General features: G+C 38.6%; 3 protein-coding genes across 4 annotated transcripts; all 3 read right to left on the reverse strand.

The window, feature by feature from the left end:
* Window positions 1–841: 841 nt before the first annotated feature.
* Window positions 842–6,564, reverse strand: LOC121885801 (bile salt-activated lipase-like). The gene is made up of 11 exons (XM_042395563.1): window positions 6,502–6,564; window positions 5,857–6,004; window positions 5,626–5,745; window positions 5,329–5,526; window positions 5,056–5,186; window positions 4,598–4,705; window positions 2,707–2,821; window positions 2,295–2,481; window positions 2,002–2,205; window positions 1,318–1,527; window positions 842–1,153 (listed from the first exon to the last, which is right to left on the reverse strand). Exons 1-11 carry the CDS (start codon window positions 6,562–6,564, stop codon window positions 961–963), a joined length of 1,677 nt encoding a protein of 558 aa, XP_042251497.1. The 3' UTR covers window positions 842–960.
* A 2,016-nt stretch (window positions 6,565–8,580) lies between these two features.
* On the reverse strand, window positions 8,581–15,014 carry LOC121886052 (bile salt-activated lipase-like). Of its 2 annotated transcripts, XM_042395953.1 has the most exons (11): window positions 13,882–15,014; window positions 13,208–13,355; window positions 12,757–12,876; window positions 12,481–12,678; window positions 12,176–12,306; window positions 11,870–11,977; window positions 11,635–11,749; window positions 10,336–10,522; window positions 9,965–10,168; window positions 8,920–9,129; window positions 8,581–8,798 (listed from the first exon to the last, which is right to left on the reverse strand). In XM_042395953.1, the coding sequence occupies exons 1-11, from the start codon at window positions 13,945–13,947 to the stop codon at window positions 8,615–8,617; spliced, it is 1,671 nt and encodes a 556-aa protein (XP_042251887.1). In that variant the 5' UTR covers window positions 13,948–15,014; the 3' UTR covers window positions 8,581–8,614. The 2 variants fall into 2 exon arrangements, with proteins under 2 accessions (XP_042251887.1, XP_042251886.1); XM_042395952.1 differs by lacking the exon at window positions 13,882–15,014 and having other exon boundaries at window positions 13,208–13,613.
* A 609-nt stretch (window positions 15,015–15,623) lies between these two features.
* Window positions 15,624–23,536, reverse strand: gtf3c5 (general transcription factor IIIC, polypeptide 5). Its single transcript, XM_042395951.1, has 11 exons — window positions 23,198–23,536; window positions 22,665–22,863; window positions 22,084–22,279; window positions 21,606–21,786; window positions 20,386–20,490; window positions 19,778–19,892; window positions 19,443–19,523; window positions 18,022–18,110; window positions 17,536–17,618; window positions 17,276–17,418; window positions 15,624–15,966 (listed from the first exon to the last, which is right to left on the reverse strand). The coding sequence occupies exons 1-11, from the start codon at window positions 23,393–23,395 to the stop codon at window positions 15,779–15,781; spliced, it is 1,578 nt and encodes a 525-aa protein (XP_042251885.1). The 5' UTR covers window positions 23,396–23,536; the 3' UTR covers window positions 15,624–15,778.
* Window positions 23,537–23,806: the final 270 nt, after the last annotated feature.

Genomic DNA, 23,806 nt, shown 5'->3' on the forward strand with positions numbered 1-23,806 from the left:
ATTGATAATAGTGGATAGCACAACAGGTAATAAGGTTCAGAGGAATAACATTTCCTAATAGAATGGGAGGTATAATGACTAAGAGGGTGGATGAGTATATCTGGAACCAGTTTGGATTTCTATGGGAGGAATGTGCCATATAAGAATTGAAAAATTTAGAAAAAATTCAAGGGTATAACAATACAATCACTTTAAATAAAATGTACTATTCATGGATGATTCTATTAAACATTTCCAAACTCTGCACCAGTATACCCCATATTTTAGCACTGATCAATGAATTTGAATCTAATCTGGCGAAATTCACATACTTGGGCATCAAACTTACTAGAAAGTATTTTTCTTTATCAGGAGCAAACTTACTCCTTTGATTGCAAATTAAGCACCAATATTCAGTTTTGGAAATCATTACCCATATCCCCTTTAGGTAGGGTTAATGCCATCAGAATGATCTTTCTCTCACAAATACTATACCTCTTTCAAAATGTACCAATATTCCTCCTGAAACATTTCTTTAAGAAACTGGGCCATTATGCTACCTTTTATTTGGGACTACAAAACTCACAGAATAAGTAAATGGCATCTGTAAAGGCAAGACAAATGGTGATCCGGCCTTGCCTGATTTCTTCTTTTATTACTGGATGGCCAATTTAAGAACTTCTGAATTTGAGAACTTGTGGCTCTAAGTTGTGGCTCTGGAGGAGCTTTGTCAAGCCTGAGAAAATAACCCTGAGAAAATGCTAGAATGTAGGTTCCAATGTTTTTATTAAAACATGTTTAGAAGATTGTGCAGCCTTATAGCAGATGTCTGCTTTCTAATGTGTCTTTGCATCTTATTTAATACTTTGTCTATGTCTATTTTTATTATCACAACCACAGAAACTCTGTTTTTCATTCGATTTTAGGTTACACACTTTTATTTGTCTCTTTTAAGTCTCTTTTTTAAAAACTCAAAATGCATCACTCTGCATCTGTGACACCATAAGATGGGAGGCTGGGAAGGGTGCTGGTCCAAAGTCGTACAAAACGTAGCCTCATTTCTTTTTCAATGGAGCTCTCATTCATCTTAGCATTGATATTCAGGAACTGGTGTCCAGTGCTGGTAAATTCAGGCCAGGTCACAGGCACCTTCATGTTTCCTTTGTTGGGATCTCTGCGAAAATAAGAAAGCATCCATTAGAGAATAGTTTGGTATTTCCAGGACTCAAAGGAGAAAATTCATCTCATCTTAATCACTTCTGTCCATGTGTTGTGATAAAATTATCTTCAAGCTGTTAAAATTTTTCAATGATGACACGCATGCATAGTGTGTTTTACCCAGTTCTAGCAAAGTTAGTCCAGTAGGCAATCATGTAGCCAGACAGGTCTCTGTGTCTGTCCCCATAAGCCTTGGGTGTGGTGAAGGGTTTGCCGAACACATACTGCAGGTCATCAGCATGGTCGGCACCCACCCAGTCATGGTAAGGTTTGCCTGGTCCAGCCATTAAACTAGGCTCAGACAGCTGGTAGGAGTAGGTACGGCCAGACCTGTTAAAGACCATCACAGTGTGTTTAGACTGTATCTGTCCCACATTACTATTGCCATAAACTGGTGATGCCAGTCTCAAACTTTGCCCTTAACTTCCAAAGTCAAAAAAGAAAACCAAACCTAATTTCTTTCAAACATTTTCGAAATTATGATCTCAAGGGTAAATTTCATGAGAGTGCAAGATCAGGTGCAGCATTAGATAATTTAGAGCTGTCAAAGGTCGAAGAGTACTTCTGTATAACAGAAGCTCAAAGAATATGTTGAGTGAAGCACCCACGTCTATTGTCCATAGACTGAAGGCCGTATCTCAGCACTGAGAGAGAAATGTATCTTGGTTTATAGCTCTTCAAAAAGCTTATTTGTGTTTCATTAAAATTGTTCATTAAAACTCTTTTATTGTATTTATGTATTTATGTCTTTTGTTGTTATGTATAACCTCTTGAGGAAAAAAAATACCACAAAAACTGACTCACATGGCGTTAGCAGCATGAAGGTAAATGGCAGTCTGTATAGGAACCAGGAATATGTAGTCAGTCCCAATGTCCACAGCAGTTCTCTTAATGGTGTCCTGGCTGGGTGTTGATCCCCAATTGGATGAGTATTCAGCAAAGGCAATGTCCAAACCAGCTTGGCCCTTCTCTTTGGTATAAGCAGCAAGAAGCCGCTTTACATCTTCTCTGCAGTGAAAATAAGGTAGAGAGCTCTGTTAGTGAAATTACTATGCAAAAAAGCTATAAGAGCCCACAAAATAAAATGCCTCCCTTACATGGGGGTCTCTTGATTCTTGTCACCAAGAGAAGGAATGTCCTGTGATGTGAAGAGGTGCCCATCCATGTCATTAGCCCCTGCAAGGTAGTCAATTTCAGCAGCGTTGTGGAACAAGTTGCCAGGTTGATCAGGGAGGAAGTCTCCATCAACAACAGGAGACAGAAGAAGGTTTTCCACAGCCGGATCTGAGAATGATTGATACAGAATTAATAAACTGTCATCTTATTGCATGCACATTGTAATATGTTGGTAGCTTGCTAGCTCCCTAACTAAGGGAATCATTTTGTCAACAATGGTATGATCATCTTTTGCACGCTCTTTTGTGAACATTGCCTGATAAATATTACAAATAAAGTAGATTGGCCAAATATCCCATCCATACTGCTCCATTGAAGGAAAATTATGCTCACGGTCTGGGGAGCCTTGTGTTATGGGGGGAGAAGCCATGGCGAGAGTCCCAGCATCAGTTGATTTCAGACAAGCCACCATTCTGTCATCAGTGGGGCAGCCGACCTTCTCAGCAACCTGAGTACATGGTAGGTAATCAAGCCATGTTTAAGATGCCTTCTCGCTGCATTTAGCTAGACTTTTATGATGTTAATAAAAAAAAAAACATGCATTTTGCTTCTTTAAAGTATAAAGCTGGTGATTTTCTATATTTTTCTTGTTGTCAACAAATCTCATGTGCAGAGCCAAACCAACAATGAACTCATCCTTACAAGTATTATGCATGTATCCAAAGCCTGACATATGTAATTCCTCTATGCTGTAGACCTCTATTGTTGTACATGAAAAAACCTCTTTGTACTACATTAACATTTCTCAAAGAATTTCAGTATAAAGTCAAGAGGTTTTGTTATTTAACACAACAAACTAGCGAAGCTCTGTAAACAGAACCATGTTTCGCACATGCTCAGTGGTGTCTTTGGCCACTTGGGTTGGCAGAAACAAGCTATGAACAGAATATTTTTGTATTATTACCGTACAAAGTTGTTATGGTGAGCTTGCCTGCCAATTTACACATCCAGTAGATACAAAGCAACATTTTAAGTTTTGTTTCTGGCTACCTGTCAAATGTAAGTTCAGTATTAGCTCTGCATTAAGCTCTGTTTTGGTCTCTGGCTCTTTAGCTAATACATGCTCCACTACGTTCACCACAAACTTTGTCTATTTTGTGCTGGGCAGGTAACATACATCAGGTTTTTAGAGTTTGCTACATCTGCAAATTACACTGACAATAGTGGTGAGACTGAACCAAAACAATGATCTGAAATGAGCTAAAACACTCCGAAGAGCTGAGGGAAACTGCAGAGTTGGGTGGTAATTCCCTGTGGATTCGTTCTTTATGTGATGTACCAGCATAAATCTTTAATCTGAATTAATATGAAAGAATCCATTTTACATATGAGTAGTCAAGTAATGCATTGTCAGTATAAAAAATATTGATTATAGCTGCTTTAAACTGTTGAGCTGAGGTGACACTTCTAAGATCCATAAATGCAAAGAGAAGGAAAATAAAACTGATCATAGCCAAACTCTTAATTGTGCTAAAAACTGCTCCTGGCCTCCACTGACAACAGTGAATGATGGTAGTAAAGGCTGCTACAGATAAGTACTGAGTATTGTATATGGAAATCAGGTTTAAAACCAGAGTTGTGTTCTTAATGTTAACTTATCATTTCGCTTTAAAGCCACTTCAACCACTGCTTTATGCCAAAAATACAAGCATGGTGTGCCTAAATCCTGTGATAGATGATTATCAATTCACTGATAACGATTTCACAGATATCTTGGTGCAGGCCAAATCTTAAAGCACTGACAGTGCCTATAAGAGATATTCAAACCCCATGGAATTTTTCACATTTTATTGCTTTACAACATTGAATTAAAGTAGATGTAATGTAGCTTTTTTGACACTGATCAACAGAAAAAGACCCTGAACATGAAAACTTTCCAGGGAAGAATAATAATTTTATGGGCATTTATTTGGTATAAATTGCATTGCTAGCAAGTTAACCAACTTGCTTAGCTGCAAATTTGATGGTTAAGACATTCACTGCATGTCAATGTCTATGTGGCATATACTGTATAATGTATATGTAACTCATATATACAAGATAGTGATAATTCAGTATATCAGCAGATGTTTTGATTATCAAAAGTCTAAATCCAATACCCATCTACAGTATATTTGTACCTATTCATATCTCTATAATCACTTGGGGACTTATGTGGGTACTTTTTCGTGACACCAGCGCACATCTCTATGGTATCTGACAGTGACACAGATGCAGTACATACCTCCTGTGCAACCTTGCGTGGGTTCCTGTTGAGAGCCCAGGGGCAGAAGGCAACACCACTCTGAGAGATGGCTCTCTTGAACAGCCCTTTGTTGTGGGGAGAGAGAGTCTGTGTAGTATAAGAAATGTGACTTATATTTATGTTTATTTTACAATTTGCTTTGCTTAAGTAATGGAAATATGAACATGAAATGTCCGTTTTCTGGTCTTAAACTAATCAGTAATTAATCAGTAAAAGGTATATTTGTTGTTGTGTAGGCAAGAATTACAAGGAATACTTTAAAAGGGGGTGTAATGGTATGTAAAAAACAAATGTTACTTTATTAACCATTAATAAAGCCATTATGACAACTGATTAACCCTTATGTCTACTCAGAAAGTTGTACCATGTTTGGTCTGATTTCACGTCAACTTAGTGTATTTTACTTTGAAAATAAATTTCTGCTGAGAGCTTCTCACCTGGAAGCTGACACTAGCTCCACCTGCAGACTCTCCAAAGATGGTGATGTTGTTGGGGTCTCCTCCAAATGAGCGAATGTTCCTGTGCACCCAGGCGATGGCAGCGTGCTGGTCCCACAGACCATAGTTTCCTGTCGTAGGAGCAAATACTGAGTTAAAAGTGCATTTTTTCCAGTAAACGAATGTAGTGTAACACACTGTAGACACATAGGAAAAAGGAGCAAATGTACAAGATTTCACCAGTTCCAGACAATTTCCTTTTAATGCACTCACCAGGTAACCTAGAGTCCCCTGTGCTGAGGAAGCCCAGGGTTCCAACACGATAGCCCACTGACACCACAATAACATTGCCCTTGTCTGCAATTTCCTGACCACTGTACAGATAGTTGTTGAGAAAATTTGGGCCCATAGAACCTCCGACCATGAAGCCTCCTCCATAAAACCAAATCATCACTGGGAGATTTGATGACACTTGGGAGGAAAAAGAGAAGCAATTTTATTTTACGAGCAACCACATCTACTGTATCAATTAATTCTAACATTAACATGTAGTAATACAAAAAATGCTACCGTGTCGGCCATGAGGAACCCAGATGTTGAGGTAGAGGCAGTCTTCACTACCAAAAGTTGAAGTCTGGAGCATGCTGATCTGGAGACATCTCTTGGCGAACTTTGTTGCCTTCAGTATGCCTGGGGATTTTGATTCATAAAATGAAAATGCTTAATGTTTCAGAGCAGCTATTTATGCTATGCAAATAATACATTCAAATTTTCAGCTTTGCTTTGTCAGTTTGAATGTACCGTCCCAGCCAGGATGAGGTTTGGGTTTCTCAAATGTTCCAGGCTTGGCAGCAAAGGGAATTCCTTTGAAAACATCCACTGAGCGGAAAAGACCAAGGGGGATATTTTGTCCCCGAACGTCGCCACCTTCTGTGTGCACCACACCCAGCTAGGTAAACAGTCAAAAGAGAGCTTTCGCCTTCAATGACAGTATATCCCAATGATAGCTATTCTAAAATGTAAATGACACAGCACTAACACATCATGACATTTTTAAAAGATATTAACATAACAGAGCAGAATGTGCATGTTGTATATTGAAGAATTAAAATTTGAACCTAGAGAGTTGGTTGAGAATAAACTATTAAATTGCGGATGGTCACTGTTGACAAAATGTGCTTTTGAGAAATTACATGTAATAGTACATTGTTACAGAATTTTCCTCTTGCTGCGAAAGTTAAACTGTATGTACGTATGTTTGAGCAGCTGTTAAATTTCCATCTGATCATTCGCAAACACAGACAGTTAAGAAAGACACTTTTTACCACCAAATTAGTCAAACATTTTCAAGCCACAACGAGCAGATTTATCACTCTGTGCAGATCTTGTATGCTTTTAATTCACATATTCACGTATTAAACATGAGATTAAATTCTGCAGACTTACAGAGGCTGCTGAGGCCGTTCCCAGAGACAGAACAACAGCAAACAAAATCTTCAACTTCTCCATGGCTGTCCACAAACCAGCGAATGGCTCTCCAGGTGCTTATATACACAAGACCCCTTGCAAGAGAATAAATGGTAAACGTAGCTGTTTACTCATGTTATACAACCTTTACACCAATACTGTCACCCTGTGGTCCAACTGACCATGATGTGACCTCTGAACTTTATGGGAAACAGCCTGGTGTAAACCTTGCCAAGCCACAAATGTATTCAAAATGGAGTGGACAATATACTGTATAACTTCATCCCCAATTACTGACAGACGACAGAATGTTGAGTCTACATACTTTAACATTTTGAAGCCAAAACTAATTCTTCTGATTGTCCTATCAATGTTCTGTGATGGGAACTAAAATCCTTTATGAAGAAAGTTATCTTTTTTCAATAAAACTTTAAGCTCAAACACCCAAATATAAGATGTCCCAATAAAGCACATTTTCAAAGAAGTTGAACATTTTACAAGACTGTTGTTGTTTTCTTCTTTGATATTAGGAGTAAAAATGTTTACTTGTTGAATCCTTATTTCTTATGTCACTAAAATAATATTGTCACACATTGCAATACTGAAAAATACTGAAGATACATTAACACATGGAGGAGCAAAAGCCCAGCAGTCCTTTTAAAGCTGGAAATGAAGCAAAGCTGCTGTCGACTCACAGAAACAGGTGGACTGATTCACAGATTAGCCAACAACACAGATAAGATAAAACTCTGTAATAACCCCACACCTCTAAAGTGCTACTGTTGAGAAAGGTATTTGAAATGAAGTATTTTGTTCTATTTAATGCAGAGCTATTCAGGAGTCAAACATGTAAATTGATTTACTAATTTTATTTAGGCTGTGCTATAGGAGAAAAACAAAAACATGATGGAGACATACCTAATTTGAACTCTTTGTCATTTTGATCTATGATGTATTTGATGATGCATGTGTATTACTGTGTTTTTCTGTTGTTGTTTTCAATTAAAAGCTGCATTTTTAGTAAACCTCTCACACAGACCTTTTTGAATAATATGCACAACCAACTTCAAGCACAAAACACACAATAGATTGCAAACCTCTGTTTGTAGTATTCATAGATGTATTGTTATCTAGACAGAAAAATTATGTGTGTTTTATTGAATAAAACTGCACGTGGATGTGTCACTCCAACTTTTGGAACCATGATGTATTGATGAATTAGTTATTGTTTTGCAATCACAGTCAATTAGTACAACAACAGTAAAACAATTGGCTGCTGAATAGTTCCTTAATTAAAGTAACTGTTCAATTCACTGTCATATCACAAAGTTTTGTTTGTTTTTTCTTCCTCTTTGAAGCAAAAAGGTGTGGCATCTGGTATCTCCCATTTTAATCTTTCAATTGTCTTAATTATTTGTCTTAGGTTCATTAACACAGCCTCTCTTTTGTTTCTTTGGCATGGTATCTATGTCTTGGCAGTGATAATAACCTCTGAAGGCCTTGTTTGAAACGAGTAACAATGAAACAATGGAGAAGCTCTTAATTTGCATTGCTGAAACCTTCGCCTCTACCTTGTCAACTTGCATTTAATATGCAAATTGCCTTAAACAATCAGCTGTGTTGCTATACAAACTTATATTAGGCTAACTGTATGCTAGCTAACACAGATAGAATGATAACAAAATGGCAGTACAATCTGAATATCAGGCTAATAAAATACATCCATATCATTTTTTATTGTCTGTTGTGATTTTGTTTTACATTTCAATTCTACCACACATTTTATGGTACAAAAATACCACAGATTTTTGTACATTAAATTAGCTCAATGCAAAAATATAATTTAGCAGCAGTATCTGTTAAATAATAACCCAACACTTATGCAATACATACAAAGTACATTTGTTTAGTACTAAAGTACATTTGTTTAGTACTATATATTGTAAATTTAAAGAGTCACAATAAAGATACGTATGATTTAATAAAACCAAGGAAACATTGTAAGTATTCATCATCACTTTATTTTTCATGAACCAATAATGATGTAATACTTTAGATCTACAGGTCCATACTGCAGGCACACAGGTGGTCTTTATTCTGAGCTCACTGTGGGAAGGCTGGGCAGGATGCTGGTCCAGAAATGCACATAGCGCATCCTCATCTTCTGTTGTACATAGCTCTTGTCCATACTAGAATTGATCTCCAGGAATTGGTTTCCATTGCTGGTGAATTTGGGCCATGTAACTGGCACTCTCAGGTTCCCTTTGTTTGGGTCTCTGTGGATATGAAACAGAAAACAGACAACTGAATTGAGGTAGTTTTTGTTTTCTATTTCTAGTTTCTGATTAAGGTTGAATTGATTTCTGCGATGTTCCTATAGTGTCTGCAGAATTATACCCAGTTCTGGCAAAGTTGGTCCAGTAGGCGATCATGTATCCAGAGACATCACGGTGGCGAGGCCAGTATGCCAGTGGTGTGGTGAAAGGCTTTCCAAACACGTACTGCAGGTCATCCGCATGGTCGGCTCCCATCCAGCTGGGGTAGGGTCTGCCAATGCCACCCATACGGTTGGGCTGGGAGAATAAGTAGGAATAGGTGCGACCAGTTCTTTGATGAGACAAGAAGAGAACAGGGGTGTAAGAATGAGTAAAAGCGGGAAATAGCCTTGCAAAAAGATAAGGAAGAAATGGCACTCAAAAAACTGAAATCTTAAAATTAGGGCCCATTGCAGTCTGGTAAAAACAACATAAATACTGAAAGTTCTTTTAATGCCTGGCTCCTACACGTAAAGTAATAACTATGTTATACAGCACAGTAGAGACCGTTTTGGATGCATGATACTGTTTTTAGCAATGAAGCAGTTAATTTATGAATTGATTTGATTTGATTTGAACAGTTTGTAAAGTAATTAATTGCATAAGACAACTGCATTTAAATTATGCAATAAAGCATGCAAAAATATAATAAAATGATCATTCAATTTTACAGCATTATTCTGTCATTCAATGATGAAAGAATTAAAGCTGATGGACTTAAATTGATACACAAAATAATTTTATTATTCTTATTCTTGTACTTTTCTATTGTACATTATGATTTCTTTACTCTGCTGTTTTACAGTTAAGTTTAATTTCATCCACACTTCAGATGCAGCCAATGTGCCACACTACAGATCAATAAAGATCCAACCCATAGAACAGTAAGAGGGGTTTTGACTTTGACAAAAAAAAGCAAAAGCAGTCAAATTTTCACTGCAATGAATTACCCCCAAGCAGGTTTAAAACCTGTTTTCTTAGGGTACTAAAATTGACACAAGCCAATGGCCCCACTAAGAATTAAGAGAGGTTATTCTCTTCTTTTATTCCTCACATTGTAAAGCAATATGAGGAACAAAAGCACTTATAAATAAACTGACAGTGACATAGAAAGATCTTGTTCTCACGTGGCGTTGGCAGCATGAAGGTAAAGGGCAGCCTGTGTAGGGACAATGAAGATGTAGTCTGATCCAATCTCCACAACTGTTCTCTTAATGGTTTCCCTGCTGGGATTTGCGCCCCATGTTGAGGTGTATGTGGAGTAGGCCTTGTCCAAACCAGCCTGGCCCTTCTCTTTAGTGTATGAAGCCAGGAGCCTCTTCACATCCTTACTAAGATATGGAAGATAAGGTTTGAAAATTAGGTCTGTTAAAACAACTTCCTTCTACACAAAATATTAATAGCTTCTAGTTCAAACAAAAGTATGGTATGTTACCCTGGTTAGATCGGTTACAGAATTGTCAATGTTTCTTATTACGGGCTAATGGCTTGAACTCACACAGATGTGTCCACCAGGGGGGAATTGATTGAAGGGACGTCTAAACCAGTAAAGAGGTGTCCATCCATGTCGTTGACTCCAGCGATGTAGTCAATTTCAGCCGCATTGTGGAACAAGTTGTAAGGTTCATCTGGCAGGAAGTCCCCATCAATTACACCTGACAGGACCAGGTTGTGTACAAGGGGGGCTGACAAAGGCAGATACAATCAGACATCAGTACTGTATGTTTTATAAATGTCCAGCATTCTAATTTGCCATTTGCTGTATGTGCTGTTGGCCCATGGAGGGTGTAAACTGGACACACTTCTATTTCAAATGCAAGTGGTGAGCTTTTCCAGGCATAATGCAAAGGAGGATCACACAATCCCCCCAGTTTTACCCATCACTGTGGTGGCACTCTGACCAACCCTTTCTAGTGTAGCAATAAGAAACCTACAGACTTTGAACACAAGGTCATGCAAGATTATTTTCTGAATTTCATTCAATATATAACACTAAACTCTAAATATGAAAGGAACCAGTCAATCTCAGGATTTGGGCCATTAAAACGCCACCACAAAATGTGGAGCATTTGAAATGTGCAACTTTGGCATCCCCCAGTGGTTGTCTCAAAAAAGACACTGTGGCAGACAGCAATGTCCACTGACTTGCGTTGTGGAATTTACACACATAGAGCTGGCTATTGAGCCATTTGATGTAGTCTTTGCTGTGTCTTCAAGTACAAATTTTAGAAGACATTAGGCAATGTGAGTTCAGTAGCTCTTTGAGGTCGGTTTGGTGTGTCAGGACCCTCAAGGACAAGACACGCTGGCTGCGTTGCTTCATGTCACATCATTTCAACTTTCAACTTCATTATCCCCTTAGGGGAAATTTGTCTTGAATCCAGATAGAATACACAGAGACTTAAGCACAAGACTAAGGTGCATCCAACATAAAACATACATAAAGCCTAATAAAATGCTTGAAACATGTATACATCAAGTGACAACATAAAACCCAGAGCTAAGTTTTACCATTCAATCCAACTATCAAAGGTTAAAAAACCCTCAAGTCACACAATAGTTACATGGGAAACTCATCATGAGCTGAGTCATCATGAGAATTCGGTGTGGTGGCCTGAGAGATAAAATAATTATTCACCCTGTTAGACCTAGCCTTTGGTAGTCTAAATCTTCCCCGAAGGGGAGAAGATCATGGTTACTAATCAAGCCATAGATGCATACTTCACTGTGCTTTGCTCTGGTAAGAAGCACTGATACAATGTCAAAAAAACAATGCTGTTTGGAGTGCAGTCCTTACCATCGGGTGAGCTGGCCAGTTTCATAGTACCAGCCATTGTTAGGAGCACAGGATCTGTCATCTTTAAACAGGCAACCATAGTGTCATCGGTGGGGCAGTTGACCTTCAGAGCAACCTGGGAAGAAGATGCAGATCATCTTTAATTGTTTCTCAGCTCAAAGTTCACTATTCCTAAAACGACAGCGTCAAACGTTCAACAGAACAAGTGAAACATGTCAAAGAAGCTGTTATGTACCTGCTCAGCGACCTTGCGGGGGTTCCTAATGACACCCCATGGGCAAAGGGCGACTCCACTCTGGGAGATGGCTCTCTTGATCAACCCTTTGTTGTGGGGAGTGAGAGTCTGGGTAGACAGACAGAAAATAAGAAATATTTTAGTGTGTTCTTGAAATTAATTTAGACTCATATTTATAGATGAGAATTAATTTGATTTCATTTCATATCAATCATCTGTTTCAATGCCTCATTCAACCTTACAGATGTTTTTGCTGTGATGGAGCAGTGCATGCAATGAGCTAGAAATTGAGAAAAAGCTTCTCACCTGGAAGCTGACACTAGCTCCACCTGCAGACTCTCCAAAGATGGTGAGGTTGTCGGGGTCTCCTCCGAATGATCGGATGTTCCTGTGCACCCAGGCGATGGCAGCCTGCTGGTCCCACAGACCATAGTTTCCTGACAAGAAACAAAAAGAGCCCTTAAGTAGCTTTTATGTCTTAGGACATAACATTAATTAAATTCACAACAGGAATTACTAATTATATGTAACAATTTACCAAAACCTTTCCCCACCTCTACTTGGCTCTGTACAATTGTGTTGCTGTTGTAAGAAAATAAATTGGCACCAACCAGGTAAGCTAGCATCTCCAGTGCTCAGGAAACCCAGAGTTCCCACACGGTATCCTAGTGTCACCACGATAACATCTCCTCTGTCTGCAATCTCCTGCCCACTGTACAGATAGTTGTCCAGAAAGTTAGCACCCATCGAACCTCCAACCAGGTAGCCTCCTCCATAGATCCAGACCATGACCGGCAGACCAGTGGAAACTAAGAACAAAAAGAATTAGAGTCTCTTGTAGTATGCATGTAATATGGATGACACTGTCTGCTTCATCGAGTCTTTACCTGAGCGGCCATGAGGAACCCAGATGTTAAGATAAAGACAGTCCTCGCTGCCTCTGGTGTCAGTCATGATAAGGTTCAGCTGAAGGCACCTCCTCCTATACTTAGTGGCCTGCAGAACACCTGACGAGAATCACAAACATTGTTAGAGGCAGGCAATAAACTTCAGCCTGATAAGCAGGACTTTTGAAAAATGCCAAGATAAATTATGTACATTTTCTTAAGTTTCTGCCTTTATCTGATGCCTACAAGAAGCGACCATAAAATCTTTTCTGTCAATACAAATAAAAGGGAAGATGTGGCAGAATTGGTTGCCAGTAATTATGGCTTTTATTGCTACAGGAACTTACTAATCTTTGTTAGGTGAATTCTTGAGCAACAAGCATCATTAGTTTTTTGTTATTTGTCTAGATGTAAAATCCAATAGGTCTGTAGTTTAATGATGTCTACCCACCGTCCCAGCCAGGGTGACGCTTTGGTTTCTCAAACCGTCCAGGAATGTCCGCAAAGGGAATCCCCCTGAAGACGTCCATGTGACGGCGGAACCCAAGACGAATGTTCTCCCCCTGCACCATGCCTCCCTCTGTGTACACCACCCCAAGCTACAGAAATTAAGCAAATAAGTACAAGAGATTAAGTTGATGTGGTAGTCCGCTAAACATTTTGCATTTAAGTAATTCTTTGCATGTAGGACTACATTTATGACATTTGGTGCATAGATTTTAAGTTGGATTTCTCAGTTTTAATTTGGCATGTCTTGGAAAATGTCATCGGGTACAGTAATTCATGCAGCACTTTACTACTAATTATACTTTAAACACATTAATAGGTTACAAATATGTTGTGACATAGACATATAGACTTTTATTCCAATATATTATATCAAAGTGATGGATGGCTAAAAATGAGCAAATAATTATCCTTTCTTGATTAAGGATAGTAGCTGAATTATAGGAAGTCTGTGGGTGCAAAATAATAGTATTTTTAATTCTAGATACTTTAGACTATCTTTCCACCATTAATATTCTGTATGTATGGAGCTGGTGAGATAGCCTCTCCACCCAGAGAACTTGGGTTACACCTGTGACCTTCCACTCTATGGACACACTAGAAATAAAATGCACTTACAGAGGCCGCAGAGACCGTCTCCAGAAACACAGCAACAGCCACCAAAATTCCCAGCTTTGCCATCATGACCAATCTGTGAGAACCAAGTTGAATGTTTCCCAGACTTTTATAAAGGGTACTCCTCCCCTAACCAGCATCTGACCAGTGTGCAGTCTGTGGGCCTGCTTTTCTCACTGTTACACAACACATAATATTTAACCACCTTGTATCAGCAATCCTTTCCTCAATACATACCATGGATTACCTCAAACACTTTAAAACCTATTTGGCTAAGATCCAAATCACATATGTAGTTGTCAAACAAGATCAAGGGCAATTTTATCACTTTTGAGTTAAAAGGGTAAGTGTTAGCTGCAGTCAGTTTGGCATCAGTTGCAGCAGTGGGTCTTATCGGTCATGAGTCAAATTTAGCAAAAAAAAAAATGTCACGAGAAGTGAAATGCCCATTTGATACCAACCACTGACCTTATTAGCGACTTCAGCTACTTGCCTGCTCAATGGTGAAATATAAGATCATTTTATCTTCTTGAAAACATAGTTTGAAATGTGAATCAGTTCTCTGAAATCTCTACAAGGGATTGAAATTGCATATTTCAATTAAGCCTTGTGACATCTGACATCTACCAGAGATCAAGACCCAGCCCTCCCACCTCCACCTCACATGAAACTGCCATTGTGCAGACCAACTAATGGAGTGTACTTGTGTAAGGATAGCCCTGGCAACAGACTGGTCCTGTCCTTGTGATGGTCCTTTAAATCTCTCCTCTCTATGGAGCCAAATAGCCAATGCTTAAATCACAAATAAAAAGGGAGAAAGAGGCATTCTTGTCATTTGCTACAATATTTCTGTTTTACTCTGTTGACTGTTTTCTCTGCCCTCCAAAACGCCACAACCTCTGGACATTCAGAGCATGGTATATAAAGGATGCTGAGGTCATCATACTGTATTAAGCTTTAATTTGGCTTTAAGATAGTTTTTAGATATTTAGTGAGTTAAATCAAGAGAGAGACTTTCAGAAATGATTGGGTAAAAAAAGTAGCACCACACAAGCATGTCTGGGCCTTCATAGGAAAGGTTTAGGTGAGATACCTTTCAGAAATGATTTTTAGTCTTCCAACTTTTGCAGTTGTGTATCAGGAAGCCAACCTCTGCTGAGTTGACACAGCTGTCCAACTAGACTCAAAGTCACACAGTTGTAGCCAATCCATATTAAGCCTTCATTGATGTATAATGGTTTTACAAATACTGCAAAGCCAGGCTGTAAATACTTTCATCATGGCCTACAATAAGTAACGTCTTTAGCAGTTAAAAGTGAACATTAGCCTAGCTATTAATCTGCCAAATAACCTATAAAATTAGTTTTGGACAAGAAAACAGAGATAAAAACGTAATTTCACTTATTAACTTATTAAAAACAATGACATCAACAATTTTTAAAAAAAGCAACTGAATCCGTTTCATCAATATTGTGGATGCTAGTCTTAGGAACATGTACTGTAGACACTGTACTGAGCTGTTTGCTCATGCTTATTGTTGTTTTCATGTTTGTCATAAATTTCCCATTTCATCTCTGTCTTAGAAAAAAATAATACTCTATTAAATAAAGGATACATACAGCATGTGACCTGCACATAGGATGTCTAAGGTATCTGCCTAAACAAGTTTGGGTATCTCTTGGGTCATGATTTTGAATGTTATTTGGTGATCTGAAGAAAGACAGCAAATCACCTGACATCTCTGATAAATTTCAGTCGTTCTGTATTAGCAAAAAACTTCTGCCCGAACAAGAGTTCTTGCACAAACCATTAGAAACACTTTCATTTTTATTTACATTTAGCTCCAAAAATAAGTCAAAACATCACATTTTACAGAAAGAAAAAACACAGAAGTCTTTTGTCAGATGTAATCCAAAATTTCTGTCTCCATCTCATTTTCACTTCCCTCTGATGGCTGAAATTCATCATCCTCATCTTCCTCTTCATCTTCCTTGCTCTCATCTTCCTCCTCCTCCTCATCCATGTCTCTCACTGGGAATTTTAAATCTAGGCCTGTGCGTCTGCGCCTCTTGGGCATTTCTGGCAATGCTGGGGGAGACAAATAACATCAGTTAACCAAGATGCCTACTAGTACACACACTTTTCAATTGTATTAGATACCCATTCTATCTAAGAACATTATCACTTCATCTCTTTTTGTTATCCTCTCAATAGAAGGGGTCACACAATGATGAAATACTGGATACTTAAACCTATTTAGGGTATCTAAAAATCTTCAAAATGAATCAATCTGAGAAGAAACAAGTCTTCCAGTCTACAGCCATGCAAACAGCTCTGTAAGGCTGCTGGGGCACAGCAAGGCTTTGAACTAAATGCTAATGTTACCATGCTAACATGCTCACAGTGACAATGCCACCACTCTTATGTTTAGCAGGTATAATGTTTACCATATTGATTATATTAGCATGCTGGCATCTGCTAACTAGCACTAAACACAAGCTGATGCCGATGGAAGTCACTAGTTTTGCAGGTATTTGACCAAACTATAGGACAAATTTTAAAAATGACCTGGTGAAGGTGCTAGGGGAAAGGTTAAGGGATCACCACAGTATTACAAGTCATCCTGCGGGGCACATGAATCTTTGTACAAAACTTCATGGAAATCCATCCAATAGTTGTCGAGACATTTCACTTAAAACTACAAATGTGAACACATGGTCAAACTAGAAAAGTTAGAGGATCACCAAAGTCATTAGGATTCATCCTCTGGGTACCCCGAACGTCTGTACAAAATTCAGTGCCACTCCATCCAGTTGATGTTGATCAGTGGATAAGTGAAAACTTTGACCTGCTGGTGGTGCTAAATGAAAAGTTAGGGATCACCAGGGGACCATGAATGTCTGTATATAATGTAATGGCAATCCATCCAGTAGTTTTTGAAATATTTCAGTCTGGACAAATCGGTGAACCGACAGACCAACACTGCCATCTCTAGAGCCACTGCATTAGCATGGCTAAAAATTCCTCTTTGGTTGAGTCGTTCACAGTTCATAACCACACTAAGGAAGTGTGATGAGGAGTCATAAGGAGCCTTTGTTTCATTTTAGGGGGGTCACAAGGCTAAACATTTGAGAACCACTGGGCTAATGAAGGAAACTCTCTATAAGAAATGACATTGAGAAAGCTAGCAAGACAGAAGTGGGGCAGGACTTTTGCTCTCTGTAACATCAGCCCTGGTCACACTTTTGGCCATGTTGTGGCTACAGTAAGAGAAAAGTGTAATATCAGTGTGACTGTCTGAGTAGTTAATCTGTGATCACACACATAGGGATCACAAAGAGGACATGGTGTCCATGAAGTGACCCAGGCTATTCTTTGTGTTGGATATTTTCCTTACATGGTTTCTGTGCTCGGATGACCTTCTTGATCATGGCTGAGATTATGTCCCTCAGCTTGTCGGTGGTGCCGAGAACACACCAGCCATCCCGCTCGTCACATACCTCCTCTTTACCGCTGTTCTGCTCAATCACCTGTCGGACACTGGAGTCACATACATAGCTTATTATACCCAAATACAGCAAAAGGGACAAAATGTCCATTTTCATTATAATAATTACTAATGATTTGACACCACTTATGCACAGCACTACAACGTACCTTTCTACATCCAAATCACAGAGCTGGTAAAACATCTGTCTGTGAGGAGGCAGCATGCCCTCTCTGAAAATGTAAGATGACTCCTGTGGAGATGAAACAAGGGTCAGGTGTCACATAGATTCTGTAAAAAAAAAAAAAAGCTTTTCCATGACTATTACACAAGACAATGTGATAACCAATCCCTTCACCTTCAATTTTAGACTTTATCAGATGAGACATTATCCTCCAGCATTTCAACCTTAAGGAAAGAACCTTAAGGCTTAAGGAGATCCAAAGTGTTCAAATTTTAATTAACAAAAGCTAAGATATAAAATAATAATATTAATAAACACGGCAAAATATAAAATGTAACTATGAACTTGTGAAATGGCTCAATGTTCCTTCATTCTCATTCGTTACACACATTTACATAAAATAACAGTTCTGACACTAAGCCAGAACAGCATGAATCATGCTCCAATAATGCACTCGTATCAACATGTCTACCTTCAGCCGGTATGTGATTGGTACTGGATCTCGACTGGTACTTGGACCCTCCTGAGCTGGAAGTTCCATCACACTAGCTGGCTGAGGACCTGGAAGAAAACAACACAGCAGTTTATACAACATGTTGTCAGTTTACCTCAGCAACAGCAACGGGACAGTGGAGATTATTGAGGACTTGTTACTGCCTTTGAATTCAGTGAGCCAAGTAAGTATAGTACATACAGTATATACGGTGTGAGCTAACAGGACTGGATAGAAAGATGAGATCAATTACTGACTGTCAGCAGGTTTACAAGAAACAATGTTACTCAGAGAAATCAGGACAATGTGTTTACATGCACTGTAGTAATCTGGTTACCGTAAATCCATGTATACATGCAGGTCAGTAATCAAATTTCCTCCCCAACCTTTGAAGGTATTTTAGAAGCATTATTTTAACTGCTGCAGTGATACATTATAAGATACTGCATCTTCTATTTTTTCATTTCCTTGTGTATGTGTGTTAGAGGGCCGGCTGTGTAGTGAGAGCACAACCATTCTTTGTCTGAATTTTTCGTGTAAGTAGTCAAATTTCCAGCGGTGGAAACTTCTTGTTTAGACTCATAGAGGCTACTTAGTGTGTATTTTAGTCAGAGTTTCCATGGAATTATTTTGAATATGAGGATGAATCACTATGTGTAATTATATCTCCTTTCCTCCCACTGTCACACCTGGTCTTTCCCTTTCTCATGTGTTTGTTACGCACATGTTCACGTGTAAAAAGCAGATTAGAAAACTGTTACCTGTATAAACGGCCAAGAAATCAGCTTTTTCCAAGAGAAATCTTGCTAATGCCCTCCCCCTATAATGGGAACTGGTTTCTTGTTTACATGACATTTAAGAAATCATGTGAATGCACAATGCCAACAGTGACTCTGTGACCTAAGTGCACGTACACTTAATTTTACTTTTTATTTTCAAGCTAATTCGCCTGCTTTGTTCATAGTAAATGTATTCTTTTGGTTTTTCTCTTTTAAATTTAGTTGGTGCCTCAGGAAAAAAAATGGGTGAAAATGCAATAATAGCTTTTATCACCCACATCAATTCAGTTAGAGGTCAAAAGTGAAATAAGTCCTCTTTTTTCATGATGTTTAATGAAATTCTAATAGATTTGTCCCTTTGGTGAGCTGGTTTGCTGTGGACTTCTAGTAAGAACTTACTTATATCTTTTGATCTGCTTTTGTACTGCAGCTTATTTCTCCTATTGGTGCATGTTTATCTGCAATTTTTATGTCGACCTTGATGCTGCTCATTTAGTCAGGTCTCTCTTAAATGAGATATTTTAACCCCAACTAGGCTTTTGGTGGATGTCTGCTGTGAAAAAGGCCTGTTGACCTCTGTGTTTTATAAATACATACATCCAAATAAATTCACCTACTCACCAGCTTTGTTAAATGTGATTGGTAGACTGTAGTTAAGGGCACTCCTCTTGGCTTTCACTGGCATGTCAGATAGTGAATACCCTGAAAGTAGGAAAAAGATGAACCAACAGTAAGTGTCAGACAGAGAAGTCATAACTTTTCATTAAGACTACAATATGCTGAGGAAGGGTTTATAGAAAAATGCTGATGTTGAATATAGACTAAAAGATCTAACTTTTGCTAAATTTGCCTCTAAAATATGTTAATATAACCCAATTCTATGATGTCACAGCACTTCATTTTTCCAAACAATCAAAAAGCTAAAACTGTTGTCCTATCTTGCCTCAGACTCTTACCGTGCTTGGTGCTGCAACGGATCCTAAAGTCCAGCATCTGGTATTTTTTGGAATCTGTGCTCTTTCGTGGGTCATAGCCCAGCTTCACCCACAGACTTCTCCATGGTCCTGTCACCTACAAAAGTAAATTTGATGTTTAACTCACATTCGGGCAGAAAAAAAATGTAGATTCTCAGATTTGTTTTGTGGTTCACATTGAATGTAATTATTCCATTACAGCAGATTCTATGCATCACTCTATAAATATGTATGTTGCAGGTACGTAATACAGGTTCCTGTTACGTGCCTGTATACAAACAACAATGGTGTGATATTGAATGTACTGAGGATACATAGCATGTTCATGATATATATTATGATTCATAATAATCCTTATAGGTTTTCATGTAACTTTGTCACCTTTTGATAACTACTAACCAGAGAAAAAAAATTAATTTTAAAATCTTTTAGTTCATCTACTGCAGAACAACACCTAAATGAGGCTTGACTAAGTATTCCTAGTACTAGTTTCTCTTGTTTATAAGTATATCTGAACAATGCATTTAACAGCAGGTATTTTTTCCTCTGAAATGCAACCTCAAAATATTTACCAGTCACACTCAGCTCACCATGTAGTAGGCAAAGACGGGCAGCAGCAGTTTCAGTTTATCAGGGTGGATGTTGATGTTAGCCTTGACCGCGTTCCGTGACCAGATGGGCCGACTCTCAAACATCTAGGCACAGAAGTTTGGTTATAGATAAGATAAAAGAATGATGGTAAGTCATATCTGCTTTATATAACATCACTTTCCAACTTCAACCAGATGCCATTTTTGGCAAATTGTTGATTAGGATGGTGAACAGTGACTGTTAAAAATGGCCTGATGGAAAAAGAGCTGACATCATTCCACTGATCTACAGGAGGTGGTAACCTGCCAAGAGACACAACAATGTACCAGCAGGGCAGGTTTTTTTTTTTTAAAATATTGGCTTTTCAAATCTTGTACAAAGAAAGAAATGCATTTGTCACATTTGCTGGACCTCAAGTGCATTTTGGTAAGAATCACTGAATGTAAATATAAACATTGTTTACAAGAAAACACCTTTAAAGGACCAGTGTGTAAGATTTAGTGACATCTAGCGCTGAGGTTGCAGATTGCAACCAAATGAACACCACTCCCCTCACCCTCCCCAAAACTCGTGAAGAACACGAAATGCCCTCTCGAAAACACAAAAATTCTTATTTTCATGGGATTAAACACTAATTAAAACATACTTATGAATATTATATTCCATTTCTGCCAATAGATCCCCCTAAATCTTACACATGGTTCCTTTAGGTCATGTTGGGTCATAAGACTATGCATATTTACCTTGGTGGATTCAGTTTTAACTTCCCAAATGCCCTATTTCCCATCATACAATGCTAAATTCTTCAAGACAAAGATAGATCAGTATGTACACCAATAGAAGACTAGAAATGAAAAACTATTCCTGTTGTCTATAAAATGTCAGAAAAAAATAACCATAACTATTTCCCAGATTACAAGGTGACGTCTTCATATTGTTTGCTGTTGTCTGACCAACAGTCCAAAATCTTAAGATATTCAATTTACAATTCATATAAAACTGAGACTTTACTTGTATTTTGGAGTTCACTATTTTAATTTTTATCTAATGAGTCCTTCTAATGTGTTTTACCCTCCTGTTGTGATAGAGGACTTAACTGGCATGAGAGTGCCTCAGGTTTTTTTTGCATTATTCTTTATATTACACTAGTGACCGTAGCAATCAGAGGGTGTGTGGTGCTTCCAGTAGCCAGCGACCACGATTTCAAAAGCAGACATACTGTTTTCAATTGTTCTTCTGCCTGTTTGTCACGCTCCTTCAGGCAGACTCGTATCCAGTTGACCTTGGCTGCCTCCAGGCACTCAGTGGGTACGGTGGGTTCAGTGAAGCTGACAAAAATGGCGTTGTGGGGCCGGCGGGCGCGATTCAGACCAATAAAGTTCTTGTTAAGGGGCATCTGGCTGTGAACAGAAAGGAGGAGAAATATTATAAAGATCTACTTACAAGCTGCAACAGCAGCATGGTGAAATAAGAAATATTGTTTCCAATACTATTGTTTACACCGGAGAACCTTCTTAAACCAGCAGCATAATCCACTTTTCTACCCATATGTTTATTTGTATACATCAGTGATCATGGCCAAATCAAAAAAAGGTCAACTAATGACAGGACAATTAACTGCTGTTGCCAAAGGGAACTAGCAACGGCTGTTAAATTGAGTAAGCAAATGATGCTTTTCCCACAGAGACGTTACTGACTTTTGATGGATGTCAGGCCGGTAGAAATAATCCACAGGAGTGTCGAGGCGTGAGAAGATGGCCGGGGGAAGGAAGTAAGGCATGGGCTGCTCAAAGAACTCTTGATTCTCTGATTTGCGGAGGATGATTTTGTCATATAAAGACGTGTCTTTCCCATGTTCTGAATGCACAGCGAGGCACTGAAAGTCTGCCAGCCCTGCAAAGGACAAACACGTATTTCTGAAGGACCAACATCATCTGTCAAATCAGTTGTTTTTTCTGAGATGTTCAAACAATGTGTCTATAATAAAGATGCAGAATAGTTTGTTTTTTTCCTGAAAAGACAAATGATACAGCAAAACAAAATATTACACAATTCAAGAAAATAGCTCAATGTTTAACCGCAGTGAAATAAAAAAGGAAACAAAAGAAAGACAGAATAAAAAGGAAGGTTAAAAAAAAATGTTAGTTAAATTTGAAACCTCAGTATATCAAGATGTGGCTGGACAAATGAGCACTGAAATATTATCCAGAATATCCGAATATCATGTGGTTTTGAAATAACCCAAAAACTTCACACTCTCAAGAACTTTTAATCGAACCTTGGAATTTGTACGTTGTTCCTATGACTCCCAGTACATCCATGTTGATCTCAGCGTCTTTGGGGTCACTTTTTCTGACCCGCCGTCGCACCCTGAGGAGGAGGTTGCTGGACGGGAAGCGGTTTCCACACAGAGAATGACAGAAAGGGTCCTGAGGTCGGTAACGCAGCTCAAGCCGCCGGTTGGGGTGAGCGAAGGTCTGTGAGATTAACAAGAAATACAGACAGGTATCAGATTATGAAGATGGTGACAGTAATCTACTCACAGAACAGACACTACTGTGACTTCTGACTTTACGGAAAAATAAACTAATGGCCCGTTAACTTCCCCCATCATGTCAGCGGATATTGTAGTTTACATATAACATATTAAACAGCGGTTGCATTTGATAACATGGATATGACGGTAGGGCGTGACACTACAGAATAAGTACTCTGTGTATGAAACCTAAACGAGTCTTCATGAACTGTATTTAAGACTGTTTTATGGCACACAAAGTTTAGATAATTAACGCCACAACGTGTTCTGCTTACTTTGGACACTGCTTGATCACCGCCGAGAGTCTCCAGCATCTTGCTGACACTGTTGACCACCGCCGGATACTCCACACACACCAGTTTCTTGTCCTGCAGCTCCACCGTGGACGAGCTGCCGGGAACATCTTCAGAGTGACAGGAGAGAGTCAATTCCTTCAGAGTGAAATCCAGCTTCATCTGCCTGGAGTCCGCCATTATGCCTCTCTATTTGTTGTTATGTATTTATGCAGGCATAGTGAGCAAATAAACCCTAAACTATGAATGACAAAGCCGAACCGCATTCGCCTGCTAGTGCAGCGTGAATTTGTGTCCGAGTGCAAAATAACGCCGTGTGGAAACGCTAGTAAACACACGTAGTTCCGCCGTCATTTATTTCGAAGCCGTTATTATTCATCATTAACCCCAAAAGTTATCTTGTAAAAGTTAAATTCAAGTAGAAGAATGAAGCCATTGTTAATACTTTTTTCTTACTTATGTTCTCTCTAAAAAAATCTGAAAAGTCATGAAACACATAATGCAGGGATTTAACTGTATTATAGATATTTCCTTTTTCCTCTAATATTTTTCATCTCTGTCTTCTATATTCATTGTTGAATATTTCTGTTT

Source organism: Thunnus maccoyii, chromosome 19, assembly GCF_910596095.1.
Source record: "Thunnus maccoyii chromosome 19, fThuMac1.1, whole genome shotgun sequence".
Taxonomy (NCBI): domain Eukaryota; kingdom Metazoa; phylum Chordata; class Actinopteri; order Scombriformes; family Scombridae; genus Thunnus; species Thunnus maccoyii.

Bases quoted from the DNA above. Each gene is read 5' to 3' on its own strand.
- LOC121886052 (XM_042395953.1), bottom strand. From the start codon at position 13,947: ATGATGGCAAAGCTGGGAATTTTGGTGGCTGTTGCTGTGTTTCTGGAG. The intron at 12,307-12,480 runs GTTGGTGCCAAT...GTTTCTTGTCAG, and splicing joins TGGAGATGCTAGCTTACCTG to GAAACTATGGTCTGTGGGAC. The intron at 9,130-9,964 runs GTGAGAACAAGA...GTCTCATCAAAG, and splicing joins CTTCATGCTGCCAACGCCAC to AACTGGTCGCACCTATTCCT.
- gtf3c5 (XM_042395951.1), bottom strand. From the start codon at position 23,395: ATGGCGGACTCCAGGCAGATGAAGCTGGATTTCACTCTGAAGGAATTG. The intron at 21,787-22,083 runs GTCAGTAACGTC...TTCTGTTCACAG, and splicing joins CGGCCTGACATCCATCAAAA to CCAGATGCCCCTTAACAAGA. The intron at 18,111-19,442 runs GTGAGTAGGTGA...GTTTTCTTCCAG, and splicing joins AATCACATTTAACAAAGCTG to GTCCTCAGCCAGCTAGTGTG.
- LOC121885801 (XM_042395563.1), bottom strand. From the start codon at position 6,564: ATGGAGAAGTTGAAGATTTTGTTTGCTGTTGTTCTGTCTCTGGGAACG. The intron at 5,187-5,328 runs GTGAGTGCATTA...CTCCTACGACAG, and splicing joins AGGGGACTCTAGGTTACCTG to GAAACTATGGTCTGTGGGAC. The intron at 1,154-1,317 runs GTAAAACACACT...TTATTTTCGCAG, and splicing joins ACTAACTTTGCTAGAACTGG to AGATCCCAACAAAGGAAACA.